Genomic DNA, 21,570 nt, shown 5'->3' with positions numbered 1-21,570 from the left:
ATGACTCAGTGTTTCTACGAGTATCTTGTACGGTTTCTATAATTATTACGTAACTCTACCATTTACATTGAGGGTTTTTGTCTGTATCATCTTTTGAAGCATCAGTCAACCGAAGGAAAAACTTCAATAACTAAATAGGCCTTTTCTTCTATTTTAGCTGCCAATAACTTTAAATGATCATAATCACTTACTTGGCACTTTACACGCTTCATGCGTAAATGTATTAATGAGCATGAAAAGATTGACGTGCTTACAATTTCTTACCTTCGATATTGGTATTTGTTAGTTAAGAAACTTCAGTGGAAATGGTGGCCACATGGATTCCTTTGATTTTTCCATTAATTTTGTTCAGTTTCAGGTATATTTTCATAATAATAAGTAAACTATAGGAATAATAATTGCAAAAATAAGAAAAACACATTTGAAATGCTATGTTTTATGTATTTTGTTTATTTTTATTGTGCTGCTTAAAATAAAATATAACTAAGTAGGTATATGCTAGTTATTCAATTAAGAATCGGTTTTACCCCATTGCGTATTGGGTCAATAGACTCATTACTTTTATTTGTGACCATAAAATTAAAGTTTGTGACTAATTTCAGCATTCTATCAACCGGCGCAGACGACTGCGATTGCCTGAAACTTACCCCGTTTATAAAGAATGGCAGCACCGAACTGGCCAGAACCCTATCGCGCGTAGACCCATCCCAGTTTCTGAATGTAACCAGCCATTCGGGTTTCCTCACCGTCAACGAGGAGTATGATTCGAATATTTTCTTCTGGTTCTTCCCGCATAAGGAGGCCGCGAGGAGACCTTGGATGATCTGGCTGCAAGGCGGGCCAGGGTGTTCGTCTCTGTACGGGTTATTTCATATTATAGGCCCGTTTCATATCGTGGATGAAGAGCGTATGTACTGACATATCTTTCAATTACATATTTAATACTAGCAGACGGACTTGATTGAAATTCGTAACAGTGAAGTGAAGAACACGTTGACATAAAAATGTGTTGTAAAATTTCAATTTCATCTGTTTCGGCATAAATTGTAAAGGAAAACAGTGCTATAATCTGACTATCATTTCTCACAGTACACCCTCGGAATGTAACGTGGGCGAGTGATTACTCGCTGCTGTTCGTGGACAATCCAGTGGGTGCGGGATACAGCTACACAAAAGACAAGCGAGGTCTCACGACGAACGAGGACCAAGTAAGTTGTTATGCATAGCAATGACTTAAGCCTTTACATTCCCTTCTTATTCTTTGCTTTAATTATCACGTGTCGCATCTTCTCGAACGAAAGCCAATTCTTTTAACTTCAAGAGATAACTGAGTTTTGGTGTACAAAACTATTCTGTTGGTATTTTATCTTCAGTTTCCTGTACTTCTTTAGGTAGTATAAAATATTATAGATACATAATATGTAGTAAGATCTTTTGTCTATTTGTCCAGGTTGGCGAGCAGTTGTACGATTTTCTGGTCCAGTTCCTGAAAATCTTCCCGGAGATGAGAAAGGCCCCGCTTTTCATCGCCGGAGAGTCGTACGCCGGCAAATACGTCCCTGCCTTCGGTATTCAGATCCACAGACATAGATACAGTAATGAGACTATCAATTTCAAGGTAAGGCTAGAAATCTAGTTTTTTGCCATTTAATTGGACATTTATTGCACGTACTTAATTCTAAAGATGTTTTTGCCAATACCTAAATACTTTTATCGCGAGGCGATCTTGCTGTGCTGCATTGGTAAGTAATGTTGAGGTGCCAAGATAACATCAGCAAAACAACTTTGGAATTCTGATCAAAATCCGAAAGAAAAATGCACTGATTCATGTGATTCAACCGATCGAGATTGGAATTTTATTTTACTTCCACTTTTTCAGGGTATGAGTATAGGCAACGGATTAATAGATCCACGGAGTCAGATGAATTACACTGAGCTGTGTGGCGTGATGGGTATCGTGGAAGGCGTAGACCTCATCAAACTGAAGCAAATAGAGACAGATGTTGTTAGGTTCATCGACGCGGGAAGAATGATCGATGCTGCTAACGTAAGAATTATTATGTATTACATAGGAATATGTAATAGCATTGTCATCATTATCATCACTAACGCTAATTCAGTCAGAACTTGTCAGACACAAACATTTCAGTTAAGTTCGTATAGCTGACGGCTACCGCCGCTTTGGGTCAGCAAGGTTTGTTGGCAGTGCCGTATTATCCATAAGGCACTTTAGGCCAGTGCCTAGGGGCCCACTATGACCAGGGGCCCAGCGCTCCCGATTAAAAAATGAAAAAAAAAAAAAAAAACATAATAATGGTAGATTATTTTTATGCACCAAAACTCAAACCACCTCAAAACTTCGCTTTATTTTGGTTTAAACACATTCAATCGTCTTAGTTCGATATTGTGGAACTTAATTCATTTTCGTAACGTTGGCATTACTGCTTTGGTTTACATGACAAGATTGGGGGAGTCCCTGTTTTTTTAGTAGATTTCTACTTTCTTGGTAGATTAGAGGCAAAGAGAACGATGATTTAGTTAGGCGAGTAGAATTAAACACAAAAATTAATCAAATCGGAAATAATTCCTACAAAAGATTTTATTACTTTAATGGCTTCATTAGTTGCCCATTAAGACTCTCCTAGGTTTTCGACTTCGACGGAGTTATTGTGCTTAAGTGGTGGGGGCCCCCGGAAGGGGCGTTTTTTCGGTTTTCCGGTTATACCGCGTAAAGGACTTATCCTATCGAAAAGTAGTCTTCATGACGGCCGCCTCAACCAGTGTAACCCTATCAAGGCTTACGAGCTGGATGCGCCTATCATTGTTCTTCCCAGCCGTTCCTTAACTGTGGTTGATGCACCTCTTGCTTGCACTCCCCTGAACGACTCTGTGTTACCTACTGTGGCTGCCCCTCTTCCTTGCACCCTCCTGCACGACTATGTTGCCTAGCCGTATGCCTGGTCCAATGTTCGACGCCAAAAATCAACAACAACAAGTTCATATTAAAACGCTGAAGAGTTTTTTGTTTGTTTGTTTGAACGCGCTAATCTCAGCGGCCCTTTACAAGGCTTAGGAGCATGCAGGTAACGAGCTATTGGACGTAGAGACGGTTATTAATTATACTTACATTTTCTACTTTGTCGAAGATAAACACGAGAACGGTTTGTCCAAAACATATGAATTTGGTCTTGTTCAATGTAGGATTAAATGCCCTTCAACCATCATGAAGACCACTTTTCGATAGGGTAAGTAAGTCCTTTACGCGGTATAACCGGTGAACCGAAAAAACGCCCCCTTTCGGGGGCCCCCACCACTAAAGCACAACTCAATCAAAGCCGAAAACCTAGGAGAGTCTATTAAAAACCCATTAGGGCAACCAATGAAACCACTAAAGCAATAAAATCTTTTGTAGGAATTATTTCCGATTTAAAATCTAATTCTACTGGCCTATAACTAATATTAAAACATGCTTCTTAATCAGTACACCTACATTTTTATTATGTTTATGTTAGTTTTATAAAAATATGCAAGATTTTCCTATTTTTTGTTTCATTTGTAAATGACTCCGATACTTCGTCTTGAAGGAAGGCGTACCTATACTTTTGCAATGTGATGACTGAAGTCAGTTGTTGATGATGATGGTACCTTCATTCTATTTCGTAATGACAGTAAAAAATTCCAAATTGCGTTGTTGTGGTATGAAAAAGGGGGGGCCCGAAACGAGCTGTGCCTAGGGGCCCCGAGATGGTTAATCCGGCCCTGTTTGTTGGTAATAAGAAACACTAACACGTATTGTTATTCTTCAGAAATTCAACGAAACAATAGAATTTATAAAGGAGAAAAGTGGCGTCAACATCTTCAACTTTAACAGAAACCCCAGTAAAGGGGCGCCGGAGTACGAAGCGTTTCTCAACAGGTCAGAGGTCCAGAGGGCGATCCACGTGGGCAACGTCGTCCACACCTTCAACAACCAGACTGTGTACCAGAGCATGCTGCCGGACATCATGAACACGACCAGACCGTTCCTCGAAGAGCTGCTGGAGCATTATGGGGTGTTGTCCTACAGGTAAGGCTTCTTCGTTCAACGTTCGAGGAATTCCCCGACTAAGTAGTAAGTCTGAAGTGCAGTAGGTGATCTACAACGTCGCCTACAGTCTGAGAAGTAGTGTGCCTATATCTACGAGATAATACGTGTATTTCCTACATCCTAACTCTATTATTTTTGAAGAAAGAACAGGGAATCATAGAATACTAGATAATAAATAAATAAATAAATAATTTTGTTATGTTTGTTATACTAAAAGCAATACTGTATGTTTTCCAAATAAAAAAAATACGAAATCATAGATCGATGTAGAGGCGTATCAATCGTAAATAGCGTCATAGGTACTTGACAATATTTGACCATATGTTTTAAGGTTGCTTCACTTGCATGTATGTATGTTGTACATTCTAGCGGGCAGTTGGACGTCATCTTGCCCTACGGCTTATCCAAGCACCTGTACGATGTACTGGAGTGGTCGGGCAGAGATGAGTACACGGTGGCGCCGCGAGAATGCGTCCGTCTATCGAAGGACGGCCCCATTGCTGCGTAAGTGTCGCTTTATTTTGATACGTGACTATTCCCACCACTACAACTCCTGTGTAGCCTGGGTCTACAGCTTGACTACCAATAAAAACCCAACCCAGTGAAAGTTAACTTTATCTCGGGGGAAAGTACTGTCATTGGATCTGCAGCGAAATTAATCAGAAGAACGAAGGAGGAGTTCAAAGTTAGGGCAGTTCCCTCTAGAGCAAAGTGGATGATAGGTGACAAAACAAAAGTTTAATAACCTTTCAGAAAAGATATACTTACCACGGACAGTCGGACAATAATCATTTATTTTGTTACCTTGATAGTGGAAAGTTAAATTGACAACACATCTACCCCATATACAAAATAACATGGGATAGAACATTGGGTACATGACAGTTGTATTTCCGCTATAGCTGTGCCGTTTTTGAACGTAGTTTCGCTCTGTATTATGGATATAGAGTTTGTTAGGAATGTAATTTCTTCTACGAGGCCGGACTATTTTTTACACGTTATTAACTAACATTTGTTTTCTTTCAGTTACAAGAAATCAGGCGGTAACTTCGTTGAGGTGCTGATCCGACTGGCCGGCCACATGGTCCCCAACGACCAGCCTTACGTGGCCAGACATATGATAAGATCATTCATTAATCAGTTCAAAAATTAAATAAATGTCTTTGATTTTTTTTATTTTATTAATTACAGAAGTCGTCTAGGGTCTAGTAACATTTAGTCGGTCGTTATAAAAATGAGTAGGTACCTACGCTTATTAACTCTATAATGGTAAAATTTACTATCTTCCTAGTTAATTTTCAGTCAATAACAATATTATCTTACTTGCGAACAAGATTAACAATAACTAATTTAATCACATAGTTTAATTTTTTATTTGATAGAATGCCTTTGTAAGGCTAAGCATAACCGAATAAAATGCAGGTATGGTATATGTGCTAGTCACGTTTAATCCTTACACCCTTGTCAATCAAAAACTGGTTAGTAGAGGTCTCTTTATTTGATTCAATTTGGTTACTGCTTTGATAGGAAAAGTACGTACCTAATTATGTATTAAGAAATTGACTAGTTTAACTGACGCGTATGTTTCTTTGAAAACTCACAACGCTTACATAAGTTTAAAATCTTCATTTATACAAAAATACAAGTAATACTCGTAACGATGTCTTATTTATTATTAGTCGGAACTCTATTATTTGACCGAACTATTAATAATTAGAAATCAAACGCAAGAAATTATTCTGTTTCATTATTCTTGATTTACTTTGTTACCTTTCCACATTTCAATATCTTTGCCTCTCGTCATCGTGTCGCTAAGACTTTCTTTGAACTAATTGATGGACACACGTGCCACATCACCATGCTCATTCCATAGTGAGGATTCCATCGCTGAGACTCGAGTTATCGATCATTGCGTTCAAGTAATTATTGTGACGTCTCCGCCACCTGATGACGTACACTACACCAAGTGCAATAATTACCACGAAGAAGACATTGAGAACGATACTAGCGACTAACCCTTTACTGTTATAAACCTTATTGTAAATCGTATCTTCTTCGAGTGGAGGGGTGTCGAGTTGTATATAGTTTAAAACAGGTATTAATGGTAACTGCCGACCTTCGACGAAAGAGGAGATCAGCTCCAGGGTCTCGAAAGGTTTGTCCATCGGCACCAAGTGCCCGGCACCACGTACAAGTACTTCGGTGAAATTCCCGCCACTTTTCACGTATCTGGAAAAATAAATTAATAATTCTGTACAACTTCTGAAATCCTATAAAAAAGTCTATTTCTAGTTCCTTAGAAGTTCCTGTGTCCATTGGTAGGTAACATTGAGTAATGATAACACCTAGCAAGCGGGCGATCTGGCAACTATCAGAAGAACAAATAAATTTATAGTTTATAAACTATCAATTTATTTGTTTAAAAACTATAAACACGCTTTTAATTACTGCACTAAAAGGTCAATTCGTTTAGGAGTTCCTATGGACACCTCCCGACTTAATCGTCAGGACCCTGGACATCATCTAGCACTAGAGTGCTTGAAAAGACAAATCCAATGAACTGAAACTCGATGCGATTCCGCTGTTTCGTTTAGGAGTTTCTATGGCCACCTTCCAGTCGCATCATCAAACCAGCTCGATGGTACCTTATAATATTGTACTTTCATCTAATCTACATATAATTGTCAAGTTTCATTATGATACAAGAATTAGAAGTGCGTGTAATTCAGATTCTTAGATTCCATTACATAGTTACATACACGATGACTTAATAAAAGCGTGTTAAAAAGAAGAAGGCCATGATGAACATTGCGTTGTTCAATCTAGTGTATCGAGGGCTATGCATTATTGTTATAGAATTGCTTGTTACATACCCTGCGACGGTTCCGTTATGAGACCAAGGTGTCCGCGGCGCGTTCAAGAAAGCCTGGCGGCCACTCCAGCGCCAGTGCTGCCTGCGGGCTTCTGCGTTCATCACGCACGGCGCTGTCAGATCTAACTGACCGCTGCAAATGAGAAGAAAGATTCGCACAATTATAACAAGCTAGGTACTTAGACTGCTGAAGGCATTAACAATNTAAATTAAGCATTCTGTACAACTTCTGAAATCCTATAAATAACTCTATTTCTAGTTCCTTAGAAGTTCTTGTGTCATGAGGTAACATTGAGTAATGATAACACCTAGCAAGCAGGCGATCTGGCAACTATCACGCCCTGTAACGCCCCTGCGGGTGTCTATGGGCGACGGTAATCACTTACCATCAGGTGATCCGTCTGCTCGTTTGCCTCCTATCACATAAAAAAAAAATCAGAAGAACAAATAAAGGACAGTGCCAATCCATGTATGGAAGTTGGACCAAGTGCTGCCCAGAATCAAACCATAGTGCATTTTGTTCCTCAGGCCTATACTAATGTGTAAACCGAAGCGCACTGAAATCTATCCCTGGAGTTAAGAGAAAAAAAGAGTTTTATATGTAATTATTTACATACAAAATATCATCGATGTACACGTACTACGATGGTACTACGCATAAGATTTCGCGATTGTGGCATTAAATAACACTCGCTATGTTGAACTTAACCATACTGCATCCGTACACCTTACTTTAGTACGACTTCGACATTATTTATCTGAGGAACAAAATGCACTATGGTTTGATTCTGGGCAACACTTGGTCCAGACCCTGGCACTGTCCTATAGTTTATAAACTATCAATTTATTTGTTTAAAAACTATAAACACGCTTTTAATTACTGCACTAAAAGGCCAATTCGTTTAGGAGTTCCAATGGACACCTCCCGACTTCATCATCAGGACCCTGGACATCATCTAGCACTAGATTGCTTGAAAATACAAATCCAATGAACCCAAACTCGATGCGATTCCGCTGTTTCGTTTAGGAGTTCCTATGGCCACCTTCCAGTCGCATCATCAGACCAGCTCGATGGTACCATAATGTTGTATTTTCATCTAATCTACATATAATTGCCAAGTTTCTTGATGATACTAGAATTAGAAGTGCGTGTAATTCAGATTCTTAGATTCCATTACATACATAGTTACATACACGACGACCTAATAAAAGCGTGTTAAAAAGAAGAAGGCCATGATGAACATTGCGTTGTTCAATCTAGTATATCGACGGCTATGCATTATTGTTATAGAATTGCTTGTTACATACCCGGCGACGGTGCCATTATGAGACCAAGGTGTCCGCGGCGCGTTCAAGAAAGCCTGGCGCCCACTCCAGCGCCAGTGCTGCCTGCGGGCTTCTGCGTTCATCACGCACGGCGCTGTCAGATCCAACTGACCGCTGCAAATGAGGAGAAAGATTCGCACAATTATCGTCGCTTGCCTCGCTAACTGACGTATCTGACATTTTTTCGAAACTGAGTTATCTACACCATCTTTATCAATTTCCCGAGACGAATCGATCTGTCTAATCGCCTGAAAATTTTGCAAAATGTCAGGTACGTCAGTTAGAGAGGCAAGTGATGTTATAACAAGCTAGGTACCTACTTAGACTGCTGAAGGCATTAACAACGAGATAAATCATTAAAGGATTTTAGAAATAGCCTGATATTCTATGATTTTAAGTCTCCTTTAATAAATTGAAAAAGCTCACCAATAAATCAATATCCTGTAATGCTCCAGTAGCTCTTCTACTTTTGCTGTGAGACTGACTAGAAAATCTTGCCGAAGCATCGTATTCGCGGACCCGTGGCGAAAATCAAAATTGGCGTTCCCCACATGCAGGGCTGCCCTGACAGGAGGTGACGTCACGAACTCTTGGAAGTTTAACACGTCGATGTAGTCCTTCAGAACGTTGTACGACTGTTTCTGGCCAGTTCCAATTTCAATCTTATCCAATAATGTATTGCGGGTCTATAAAGGAAAGCGAACATTGTATGTATTGGACTTAAACGGCAAGTAGAGCCAAGAAACGGAAGATGATAACTTAATATAATTTTTTTAATATATGCTTTCTCTACTTCATTTGTTTGTGTTCATCTTAAATGTGACATTACTAATGTATTTTAATACCTCGGTAGCCTTAATGTAATCGCCATCTTGTATGGCCTTTGCGTACTTTTCCTGAAGCGGCTTCACAGCCAAGACTCCTTGAGGGTCAATGAGGCCCCACTGGTAATATACCGAGGTCAGGTTCACTTCGTCTCTACGATCTATTATAGGATTGCCCATCATTACGCCCTGAAATAAAAGATAGGTATATAAAGTTTTAAAGCTAAGAAAATCCAATGCCCGTTTTACGAGGAATAGCATTTGCATGCACCATATTATGTACTCGCAAAATGTAGAGTTTATTCCAAAGCTCAGAAAAGAACTACCTAATAATTTCGTTAAAAAGAAAAACTTTTTTGACGTTTTCACAAATATTAAATTCAATAGCGTCTGATTCATTTTCTTCGTAAGGTACCTGTTTCTACCTAGGTAGTAAACAATTTTCATACAACACATCAATTAACGTACCTCGTAACACCAAAAGTGTCAAAAGAACCTTTTCAGGGAAAATTAAAAGGTTTCCGACAAGGGATTTCATTTTCAGCCACAGGACGTCCACTGCTGAACATAGGCCTCCCCAATGATTTTCCACATTGCCCGGTTGCTACCAGCCTGCATCCAGCGCTTTCCTAGAATATTTACCTGCAAGTTAATAGTCGTATCCCGTAGTGGTAGATCAGGCAGGGCTGGCGGGTGTAATATTCTGTGCGCGAGCGCAGGCACGTAATGGCCGGCGTAGGACTCGCCCGCCACATACAGCGGCGCGGAACGGAGCTCGGGGAACAATGACAGGAACTGCTGCAGGGCTCTGTACAGGTGGTTCGAGCACTGGAACAGGGAAACCAACTGATAAGCCTAGGTGTCAGTTTGCAATGAAAGATTCAAAGATTTTTGCATAATGGACCCCTACACAAAAGATCTTATTAAAGTGCTTACCGTTGCGCTTAAAATTGTTAGCGCGTTCAATCAATCATGCTATATCAAAAACATCATCATCATCGCGTGATAAAATTGCTAATGTCCTAGTATTTTATCTGACTCAGTTGATGATTTTTCTTCTACTTATTTTACTCTTATAAATACGTTTTCGACATCAGCACTTGACTTTGTTAGTTCATCATAATGATCATCAGGTTATTTAGTCTCCACTGCAAGAGACACGACCTTCTCCAATTAAATACATACATATGTAAGACTTGAGATTGATTCGGTCTGCACTCCTCATGCTGGCCAGAAAATAGAGAAACATCTTGCAACATCTGATGTTAGCATACGATGTCCACGGAAAGAGTAGCAGTGGTCCTGTTCTACTCCGTCGGAACCAAATGGCTAATGGTAAGTTCTTTTTCGTTAATTTCAGCCGAATGACGTCCACTGCTGGACAAAGGCTTCCCCCAAGGATTTCCACAACGCCCGCTCCTGCGCTTGGTGGTACTTTAAATTAGGCTTGGCGCAAATGAGCCACCGATCACACCACAGCCACCAGTGCTGTCAAGCGCTACCGCCATGTTTATGAGAGTATCAGAAGCGAGCGACAGCCACCGGTGTCAGGAAGCTGCCACATTTTATATATAACCCACTTGTTGCTACGCATTCTGAAGATGGAGGATAAATATTCGGAATAGGGATTTGGAGTAGGTATTTTATAGGTGCATTATAGGTACTGATTTTATCTAATCCAACCCATCTGGAGCGGGGGATGGAGCAGTGCGACAGTGGCGATTTGCGGACACTATTGTAGCGAGTGGCCGCTACAGGCTACACGTGTGCGGCGCGTCTATAGTGTGTTAAGTCGCCGTCACTGGCCACCGGTGGCTGTGGTCGGTGGTCCATTTGCGCCGAGCCTTAAATTAGTAAAAAAAAATAATTACTTCGTCCATGTTTTGAACTAAGCCATCGAAGCCGTTGGTGAAGCTGTAGCCGGCACCCACCGGGTTGTCGATGAACAGCATGGAGTACTCCTGGGTCCACGCTGACTTGCGCACTGTACCACAAAAACTCAATATGTATAATCAACCAATAGTCCAATCGGCAAGTAAACAATATGGAGGTAAATTGGAATCAATTCCGAATTTAATGAAATTTTGGGCTTCATCATCATCATCAACAGCCCTTTACAGTCAACTGCTGGACTATGAGCCTCCTCCACTAAAGTGGAGGGTTTTGCCATAATCCCCACGCTTGGCAGGCAGCCATTTTGGGCTTATTCCCAATATATTGTTCTTCTTTTCCCATCGGGTTCATGAAATTTTAAAATATTTTTTTAAATTGTCATAAATGTCATATTATGAAGTCTCACAAGACATATCCGAAGTACCTTGCTGCTGCTATTGATGTTGTAGTTACACTTTAGAGCCGACAGCAAGTTATAATACGTTTTTGTTATAGAATAGCACTTATTACAGCTGAGAAAAGATGCCACAGTGTTTATATGTATAGCTGTGTCATCGTCTGTACCGTAAAATATTGGGGTTATATTCAGGGGTTACAACTGGGTTGAGGGGCTACCTATAATGTAATATTTTAATATTAAGTCGCCAATTTTTGGAATGGAGATCTAACGTTATACATATTTACCTGCGTATAGTTTTTAGTAGGTAGATTCATTATTTATAGTAGGTAGTAGCCATACTTAGTTATTTAAGAAAACCTACTAAATGTAATTGACGTTATGTCCTTATCTGAAAAAATAGACTTTGCGCGTTGGATGTTCTCCTACGAGCCTATTCTAGGTGTAAAGTACAAGATAAAGTATCAGTATTAACAGATAAAGAAAAGGCATTTTAATCATCATCATCATCATCATCTCAGCCATAGAACGTCCACTGCTGAACATAGCCCTCCCCCAATGCTTTCCATGTTGGCCGGTTGTTACATGTTGTAACATTTTCATAATAATAATGAACATTTATAAATTGTGTAAACCTTACTCGTATAGATTATCCCGGAACTAAGAGAGATAGAGCTAATAGATAAGATACGTAACATTTCAATAGATAAACGTCTGTGACTAAAACGCTCATAGTCATTCTAAAAACGTTTGCCCCAAACTTGCGACCGCAGCTGTTGTTGCCATCTGGTATGGAAACCATCAGGCCGGGTGGTTGTCAACTCATTAGGTAGAGACGACTGCTTATCAAACTAAATAAACCCTGTAGCATCTTATTTTGCAATAAAAATGTGTAATCCAATATGCTATTGGTGTACGACTGATGTGCTAAATTTCATGTAACTAACCGACTTTCACGAAATCTAATCAATACTCAAAGAACACATACGCCCGTATTCACAAACGATGCTTGTTTAAGTGAAGCAGCAAATCGAACGCACAGCATTGAATAGAGCTCTGTTCGTATGTCATCCTGTGCGTCCACGCGCAATGTGAGACCTTATAGTAATGTTTGTGAATACGGGCGTTATTTACTTTGCTACTTACTTAAAGCATTAAACATGAAAATACAAACTTACATTTCAATCCATCATTTTCGTACATAAACGGACCCATTTCTACGAAGAGGCCGGCCAGGCTCGTGACTCCTGGCCCGCCCTGCAGCCAGATGATCCATGGAGTGGTATTCAGGGGTTTGTCAGGTACAGGAAAGTACCAGAAGAACAGGTTGGAGTCGTGTTTTTTGTCAACCGTAAGGAAACCGGAGTAACTCGACACATTCAGAAAGATTTCTGGATTTACTTCTGACAAGTTCCTCGCTAAGTCAGTTTGGTTCTGCAGGATGTAAGGGGTGAGGATCAGGGGCGGTGTATTTGGTAGAATTAAAGCAATTGTCATAGACCTGAAACAGAATTTAATACTTGTTTAGTGTTGTTGTCCTAGTTAGTAGTCCTACCTAAGAACGTTAATTAATCTGACTGTATTTTTTGTTGCACAATCTTGCACAATCGTGTTTATTATTACTCAAATAAGATTTCACAATGTTAAGCTAATTCCTATGGCCCGTACGTCCCATCGTCTCCTTTTAATTCCAAAAACCACTCAAAACTTAGATACACCATCCTAATTAACATTACGCTATTATTTATTTAGGTTCAATTATTTTACGCCAGAAACACGGCCAGAAGATACGTACCTAGATAAATCATGACAAGTAAGGTAATAAATTAATAAATCAGTGGATCTCAATACGAACGGGTCAACTGGGCGAGTAACGTACCCAATGATAACAAGTAATAACAAAAATATCAATGTCTCATGTTTTTGATATAAGTAGGTACAGGGTGAGCAAAAGAGTAACAAACATTTGGATACGGCGTAATCCTTTTCATTTCCAAAGAGACGTCTCATGGGGGTTACCTACACCATATCGAATTACAAATGATCGAAAATCAAAATATCGAACACTTTTCATCGAACGATCAAAATATCGAATGATCAAAATATCGAACATTCAGAATATCGAATTTACAAATGATCGAACGATCAAAATAGGGGGGTTTGCTTTAGTAAAAAAAATTGGTCAAGTGCGTGTCGTGCCACGCGCAATGTAGGGTTCCGTAGTTGTCCGTCATTACCATAATATATTTCAGAAGCAAGCAATTACTTCATCTAAAGTCACTTTTCATATTTTATTCTAAGGATCTTTTATTAGTTAAGAAATATAATACATGAGTTAAACGATTATTACTCAAACTAACTAACTGACCTATCTTCTCCGTTATAGTTTTAATTGAAAGTTCATAAAAAGCATTATTATTATGAATTTTTCCAGATTTTCAAGCCAACAGTTTAGTTTTTAGAGGGGGAGGAGTCGTATTAATATGCGTAAGTACTAATTAGAATCCAGGCATAAGCTGAGCTTTGCATTTGTGTGAGTGATCACCAAAAGTAGAGTCAGTAAAACAACTTAAAAAATCGCAAAAAATGTTCGAATGGAAAAATTCGGACTTGCGCCTCAGACCGATTGCCAAAAAGTGGTACCTACATAATAACTTTCGGTAGCGCATTTTCTTACATAACTTTTCAATTCCTATCATTGGAGGTCCGAAAATATTTCTCATACTTTTTTTTTTATCTTTCATGTGAACTCACTCAAATGGAAAGCTAAGCCGAGGCCTCGCGAACTGTACCTACTTCGGTATTTCCCCTGGCTACTAGGCTATTATTTTAAGGAAAACAGTGATAAAACTGTCCTGTTACAAGTTTTGCAAGCTATGTACTTATACTTACTAAAGGAAAATTACCACGTGTATTTAAGACTCAATTTACACTTAAAACTTAAGTGTTAGTTGGGAGAGCTTTATGTGTACCATTTTTATGGCTTAAGGATTAAATAAATAATAAAATATTAATGTTTGGCGCTCTATCATAAAAATTTCTTTACTAGATTTTTAGTAGGTTTCATTATACTTTTTTGATTACACTATTTTTCATAATTCTAGACAATTTTAGTAGTTTTTAATTATACTAGTGTAACCTTGTAATCTATCAGAATAATTAATGGTTTGATCTATGTATCGAAACCACTGAAACCATTAATTAATGCTTAATGACTGATTGTATTTTCATGCTATTAAAATGTGTATTTCACTTACCCAAAAAGTATTACTGCTGCAACAGCCTGCCTCATTATGCACAACAATGTAAACACACCACTGACTACTGTACCTCTAGTAGGAAAAACTTTCGAGTTCGTTTCGTTGCGTATTCAAAGTGTCATCGAAAAATTTTGTATGAAAAATTAAACAGCGCCCCCTAGGGCGGCTATAATGTAGGGGGCGCTGTTTAATTTTTCATACAAAGTTTTTCGATGACACTTTGAATACGCAACGAAACGAACTCGAAAGTTTTTCCTACTAGAGGTACGGATGGTCGACTCTCTCAGAGAGAGTATAGTCGTGAGAGAGACAGCACAATAACACACGGTGCGCGAGCAAGACGCGAGATTTCTGATAAACCAAATGTTGTTCTATAAATACACTAACGCGACTAAAACTCGAACTGCACATTGGTAGCCAATTTATTATGATGAATGAATAGCGGTAATAATCATTGAATACCAGCTGTTTATCAAACTATTCGATGATGAGATAATTATCTACGCGAGTCGTTTGGTGACTTGCTGCCGAATGAATGAAAACACCGTGGCACCGAACAAACAAGTGGGACGAAGTAATATAGGTACCTATGTATGAGTCAGTGCTTACGTCAGCAGCCAGTGCATGCGTATTTAAAAGCTCAAGCAATTTCAGCTCTCAAAAATCACTCTACAAAAATAGGAACACGGATATCATCGCGACATTATTTATATGAGACCCGTGTTTCTCTATTTTAGTTGAAATGGAACGTGAAAGTTAAAATCTGACTCTACAATCTACATCTACTTTACCTTAGTATATTATGGTTTTTCAAATGCATGAAATGGAAGGTAAAAATAAAGGTACGAGTAGTTTGACAAATTATATTTTATTATAGTTATTTGTTTTGTATTACATATACTCGTATAGTGATACGGAAAAAAAAACTCTAGGTAAACAAGCACTATCGACCCATAATTGAAGCGAGCGATCGCTTTGAGCGACGAGCAGCAGTGTATGAAAATTGCAACCGCAATATGTAGAGACCACTACTTTGCTATGGCCGAAATTGCGGGCCCATATTATGCGATGTGTTTGTAGAGAACCTATAAAATTACCTAATTAATATAGCAAACTTAGCTCTACTCGACATAGCTCTACTGAAAACGTCTTAGTGATTTTTGATTGGAGAGGGATACAAAACATGATGAGATGCATGTTTTGTTTATTCTTCTTTAACATCGGCTTCGCCGGAGGGGATGCGCGATAGCGATAGGGAATCCTGCTGGAAATCAGTGTCGGGGCATGTTACAAGGTGTCAAAAAAACTGAGCGGGCGCCCTTTTAACATTATGTACATTTTCTAAAATTTAATTATGTTTTATTGTGTGCTAATCAAGTTATTATTATTATTTATAACAGCCTATAGGTAGAAGGCGTGAGTTTCGTTCGAGAACATGGTCGTAATACTGTCGACGTACTCCTGCCAAGCTATAGCGCTCACGCGGCTACGGCGTGGCAGTGGCCGGGCGTGCGTCCACTGCGCCGCGAGCCACTGCATCGGCGCGGGCGCATCCTTCGCCGCCATGTGTCCCGCGCCGCGGACCACCACCTCGGTGAAGCGGCCGCCGCTTTTGTAATACCTGCAATTTTTGTGAACTAAAGAATCATTCGGGCAAATACCTAACTACCAGCTCCGTGGTATGTCCTACAGTCCGGTTGCTTAGGTACTATCCGTGGTTTACATCAATATAGGTTTTTTTACCTCTGTCAATCCTTAATTTCGAACGCCTCCTATGATCTTCTCATTAAATTCGTTAAAGGTCCAATAGTCATTTTTTTTTTCATAATAATTTCATAACGTCTTGATCGTTACTGGTTGGATTTTTTTGACAATCAAGCTTTAGAGCCTGGATACAAAGAAGTTACAGCAGTGGGAACCTGCTTTATTCACGTACTACCTACTTTAACGACGGAAGAAATATCACGTCCTGTATGATGGAGCCATGGAGCAAGTGCAATTCAAATATTAGGCATAGTAGAGTCCTCGTTCCCCATAACTAGTCAGAATATTCTAAAAACATACCCAGCCAGTTTCCCCTTGAAACGCAGTGGGTGCCGGGTCGCGTTGTGGAACTCGGCCCTGCGGTCCCATCGCCATTTGCGGTAGTTCTCCCCTGCCACAGAATATTCTAAGGACATACCCAGCCAGCTTCCCTTTGAAACGCAGTGGATGCCGGGTTGCGTTAAGGAACTCGGCCCTGCGGTCCCATCGCCATTTGCGGTAGTGCTCCCCTGCCACTGCGCATGACAGCATCTGATCCAGCTGACCACTGTAGGACAGGGAAACGTTATTTTCATTAATTGAAGGGGAAAAGAGAAATTCAATTGGTAAAAGTATCAAAGTAGGTAAAAGTATGTACTTTAATTTCTTTTTCCCCCTGAGGGAATGTGACTCCTTCGTGATAGATGTTTCCACCCGTTAATGTCTAGCTAGAGCCTTTAAAAAGTTTGTGATTTTTTATTATGCATAACAAGGCAGTTATTTGACCACAATCGCACCTGATGTTAATAATGGACAGTATGTAATAAGTATAATGTAACCGAATATAATTTTAGTTAATTTAAATGTATTTTTAAACATAAACATTTATTTCAAAAATGAAACTTACCAATACGCCATAACGTCGTAGTGATTGAGAAGCGTCTCGAGCATCGGTCTGGTATTCGACAGGAATTCCGGTGCTAGAGCCATGTTCGCAGTCACATTTATCAATGAGAAATCAATATCTCCCACGTGAAGCGCCCTTTTTATCACTGACTTCAATAAAAACTCCGAATAATCGCCAGCAAAAAGCGGCGTGTCTTGAAGAAAGTTGTATGCATGAGGCAGACTTGACATCTCTATTAACATGGAGGCTATAGCCATCCACTTCTGTAAACAATACAATTTTGATACATCGAAGTGCATAGTTATGTATGATGTGAATAACAATAGGGAAAAATTCTCTTTCACCGAAAGGTACTAAGTTGCTGATGGCTTTAAATATTCTAAGTAATAACTACCACGTGTAGTATTGCTAGTCCACCAATAGCTAAGTAATGCCTAATGATCGGAAGAACAGAGTCGTGACTCGTGGCATTATCAGTCTACCGACTGAGATGCTCCGCTACGACATCATGATGAGTGGCTACCTTTTCAGTATCATTGTGTATGTACATTTGTATAATAATTTATGTGTAATGTATTGATACTGAATAAATACTTTTTCTTTCTTTCTTCTTTCAATGGAGTGGTGTAAAATATCACATGATTGACCTGTTTCGCTGCAATACTTCTGCCTGCCTCTATGTCCTGGCGGAAAGCGTCGATCAGCGGCTGTGCCTCCTGTATCTGCTCCTTGTCCAAGAGCCCGAAGTTGTAGTAGGGCCTGGTGATCTCCGCGAGCATGCTGGGCTCCATGTACGCGTTGCCAAGCATCAGACCCTGGAAAGTTAAATATTGATTGATTTTAATCCATGAATCCGTTTCAACATTGCTCTGTCATATGATATCACATTTCCAAGATACTCGTATGTTCGGAAAGGTTACGCCGAGCGAGAAATAAAGGATTATTATCGATCCTATGCTGGAATATTGGAAAATAACGTGACAGAAACGAATCGCTGCATAACCGACTCCTCGTAGTCTTGTCTGCCCTACCCCTAGAGTGTAATTTAAAAGCCAGAGGCGTGGAGGGAAGGCAGCTCTCGTCCGCTGTAACGAGGATCAGACGCCCGGGTGAGCTGGAGCGGCTGAGGCTGGTCGCCGAGGCGCCGACGGCGATCCAAAAAGCCGAAGTTGCGGAAGCAAGCGTGGGTGCCTGAGCCTCGTTACGCAAGGGCGGAAGGGCTGCACATCCCGCAGCGCAAGAGACGAGGAGATACCAATGCATGGATTTTGATGTAGTTTATAAAAAGTAAGATCACGTAGTACCTATTGAAGTATTACGAGTATTATAAGAGTAACGCGAATATTCTGACACCATGAAAAGTAGATACTTAGGTAATAGTATTTATGATGTTTGTTAAAACCTATTAGACTAATCCAGTAGAGACTAACTTGGGCAGAGCTGTTGGTCTTGCATCACAAACTTGTGACCTAATTAATAATAACTCACCCTGAGATTGATGTCTCCTCCAGGGAAGTTCTTGTGCCGGTGGACCTCCATCGCCAGCGCCGGCACGTACTTGCCGGCGTACGACTCGCCCGCGATGACGAGCGGCGCTGCTCGCTGCTCCGGGAACAGTTCCAGGAACTGCCGCAACGCGCTGTACAGGTGCTTTGAGTACTGCAAAATGAAGTTAAACTAACTAGGATGACCTTCAAAAATAAAAGTTACTCCACTCCGGTATGTTCCGCGCAAATTATAGACGGAGCTCGGGAGGTCCTTCGCAATTTCGTCACTCCAGCCATTCTTTCTAGGTGAAGTCTGTGAGCTAAACTATCTCACACTAATCTTAATTAATTAAACGTAAGATCTCACGAGTTTATCTGGCACAAAAAAATCTCAAAAAGTGCTCAAATTGTACGATTTGATGACCTAAAGATATATTTTAAATGGTGGAGCTATACAGCGGTTCGGGACAACAATCATACCGGCTGGTAACTGACGTGGTAAAGTAAATTGTGCTTTATATTAAGTTTTTTTGGTTCTGGTTTAATTGAAGAGTTTGTGGATACAAAGTTAATTTTTACAGTTTCCATATCCTTGGCAAAGCCATCCTCGTGTTGCGTGAAGCTGTAGCCGGTCCCGACCGGGTTGTCGATGAACACCAACGAGTGGTTCCGAAGCCACGTATGAGGGTTACCTTTAACAGATAAATATTCACTTTCAATCTAAAATAAAGGAACAGAAAAGTATTAAGGTATTTGAGTTATGTAGACCTGTGTATAAACAGACGTCAAGAAAAATGTCAGTAAATTCCTATCATATTTTATTAATTACGGATTTTTTTGTCTAACACAAAGATGGAAAGGATAGTGCCAGGGTCTGGACCAAGTGCTGCCCAGAATCAACCCATTGTGCATTTTGTTCCTCAGACCAATACTAATGTGTGAACCGAAGCGCACTGCAATCTATCCCTGGAGTTAAGAGAAAAAAAGAGTTTTGTTTTGAAATATTTTCATACAAAATATCATCGATGTATACGTACTACGCATAAGATTTCGTGATTTTGGCATTAAATAACACTCGCTATGTTGAACTTAACCATACTGCATCCGTACACCTTACTATAGTGCGACTTAGACATTCTTTATAAGCGATCTAGCGCTGTTGCAATAGTTTGGTTACTTGACAGAAATCATTATTTCCAAAATGAATCAAGAAGTTTTAGTTCTCTATCCTTGCGAAAAATCAATTTATTGGTGTATTACAATCGATTATTGAACTTATTGTAAGCTAAAACTTCTTGCTCCATTTTGGTAATAATTAATTTTTTCAACTAACCAAACTACTGCAACAGCGCTTAATCGCTTATAAAGAATGTCGATGTAGTACTAAAGTAAGGTGTACGGATGCAGTATGGTTACTTTCAACATAGCGAGTGTTATTTAATGCCAAAATCACAAAATCTTATGCGTAGTATGTATACATCGATGATATTTTGTAAGTAAATAATTCCAAACAAAACTCTTTTTTTCTCTTAACTCCAGGGATAAATTTCAGTGCGCTCCGGTTTACAAATTAGTATTGGCCTAAAGAACAAAATGCACTATAGTTTCATTCTGGGCAGCACTTGGTCCAACTTCCATACATGGATTGGCACTGTCCNGATGGAAATTTGCAAAGCATTGCAAGGAAATATATATGAGTAGCTTGTTCTAGAAAGTTTAATAAAATACTTGCGTTTCAGATATCTTTGATCTTTGATTGTGAATGGTCCGATTTCACTAAAAAGGCCTGTCAAGCTCGACACACCCGGCCCTCCCTGTAGCCACACGATCCATGGCGTTTCGTTCACAGGCTTGTCTGGTACAGGGAAGTACCAAAAAAATGTGTTCGAATCGTACGTCTTGTTGACCGTGAGAAATCCCGAGTAGCTCTTGACTCCGAGAAACACCCCAGGGTCCACTTCGGCCGCCTTACGCCCATCATCAATGCGACCTTCTTCAATGTACGGTGTCAATATCAAAGCTGTTCCGTTATCTTCATTGAGTTTAGGGGTAGAAGACCCATTATCCTTTACGTCGGCTTCAGAAGAGGTTTCGGTATTACGAGGAGTAGGATTTGGATTTAAATTCACTTCGAAATCTATTTCATTTTCAATATCTTGTATTAGGCGGGCTCCTTCGGTAGAATTTATCGAAATTACAGATTTGGGCTGGCCAGTCTGATCACTTCTAGTAATTTCAATTGATATGTTCAAGTTTGTAAAAGCAATCCGCCCAAAGGTACTGAAACGCAACACAATTAGATAAGTAAAGTTGATTAAAATAAAGCGAGTTGAAAAATATGTTACAAATATAGCGATAAGACTGCCTAATGATACCGTCTCTTTTATGTATTTCTGTAAAATTAAATTTAATTAAACCAGATTACTTAGGTAGTGATATGAAGCTTTAACGCAAAAAGGCCTTTTGATATGGTAGCAAAACCAACTTTTTTAGTCTTTTTCTAGGGAAATAAAATATTTTTTTTAATTTATCCTGGTTTTAGATGTTTAAAACAATTTAATTTATTGTTGTCGGGTGTTAAGAAAAGATACGAAGACGAACTCACCTTCCTAAAAGACACAAAAATACACAGTAACATGTCACGTAACTGGCCATCTCAAGCGATGTGAAGACCTTGACTCATTTGGTAAATAATATGTAGCACTGTTAATTATATGATTGAGCGCGCGCCACTGAGCCGACATAGTGCAAGTTTAGTATGAATCAAGTTATCG

The 21,570-nt window shown here is 39.6% G+C and overlaps 2 protein-coding genes across 2 annotated transcripts; one reads left to right on the top strand and one right to left on the bottom strand.

Annotated features, from left to right (window-relative positions):
• On the top strand, positions 1–5,240 carry LOC114349568 (vitellogenic carboxypeptidase-like). The gene is made up of 8 exons (XM_028299981.1): positions 1–32; positions 603–835; positions 1,090–1,208; positions 1,451–1,618; positions 1,880–2,047; positions 3,807–4,066; positions 4,457–4,591; positions 5,114–5,240. Exons 1-8 carry the CDS (start codon positions 1–3, stop codon positions 5,238–5,240), a joined length of 1,242 nt encoding a protein of 413 aa, XP_028155782.1.
• A 353-nt stretch (positions 5,241–5,593) lies between these two features.
• On the bottom strand, positions 5,594–21,551 carry LOC114349567 (uncharacterized). Its single transcript, XM_028299980.1, has 18 exons — positions 21,402–21,551; positions 20,529–21,076; positions 19,376–19,488; positions 18,798–18,968; positions 17,957–18,124; positions 17,310–17,572; positions 16,838–16,970; positions 16,064–16,276; positions 14,861–15,030; positions 14,657–14,731; positions 12,578–12,900; positions 10,981–11,093; positions 9,752–9,937; positions 9,131–9,298; positions 8,712–8,971; positions 8,268–8,399; positions 6,961–7,092; positions 5,594–6,316 (listed from the first exon to the last, which is right to left on the bottom strand). The coding sequence occupies exons 1-18, from the start codon at positions 21,449–21,451 to the stop codon at positions 5,950–5,952; spliced, it is 3,585 nt and encodes a 1,194-aa protein (XP_028155781.1). The 5' UTR covers positions 21,452–21,551; the 3' UTR covers positions 5,594–5,949.
• Between the last annotated feature and the right edge of the window lie 19 nt (positions 21,552–21,570).

Source organism: Ostrinia furnacalis, unplaced genomic scaffold, assembly GCF_004193835.3.
Source record: "Ostrinia furnacalis isolate ACB-3 unplaced genomic scaffold, ASM419383v2 OfSCF0694, whole genome shotgun sequence".
NCBI classification, from domain to species: Eukaryota; Metazoa; Arthropoda; class Insecta; order Lepidoptera; family Crambidae; genus Ostrinia; species Ostrinia furnacalis.
The sequence above is the reverse complement of the archived record's forward strand: the minus strand, read 5'-3'. Positions and strand labels throughout refer to the sequence as shown.

Bases quoted from the DNA above. Each gene is read 5' to 3' on its own strand.
- LOC114349568 (XM_028299981.1), top strand. From the start codon at position 1: ATGACTCAGTGTTTCTACGAGTATCTTGTACG. The intron at 33-602 runs GTTTCTATAATT...GACTAATTTCAG, and splicing joins TTCTACGAGTATCTTGTACG to CATTCTATCAACCGGCGCAG. The intron at 4,067-4,456 runs GTAAGGCTTCTT...TGTACATTCTAG, and splicing joins TATGGGGTGTTGTCCTACAG to CGGGCAGTTGGACGTCATCT.
- LOC114349567 (XM_028299980.1), bottom strand. From the start codon at position 21,451: ATGGCCAGTTACGTGACATGTTACTGTGTATTTTTGTGTCTTTTAGGA. The intron at 17,573-17,956 runs GTCAATCATGTG...TATTGTTTACAG, and splicing joins GAAGTATTGCAGCGAAACAG to AAGTGGATGGCTATAGCCTC. The intron at 15,031-16,063 runs TAGGCTGTTATA...GTGTATTTATAG, and splicing joins AAACTCACGCCTTCTACCTA to AACAACATTTGGTTTATCAG.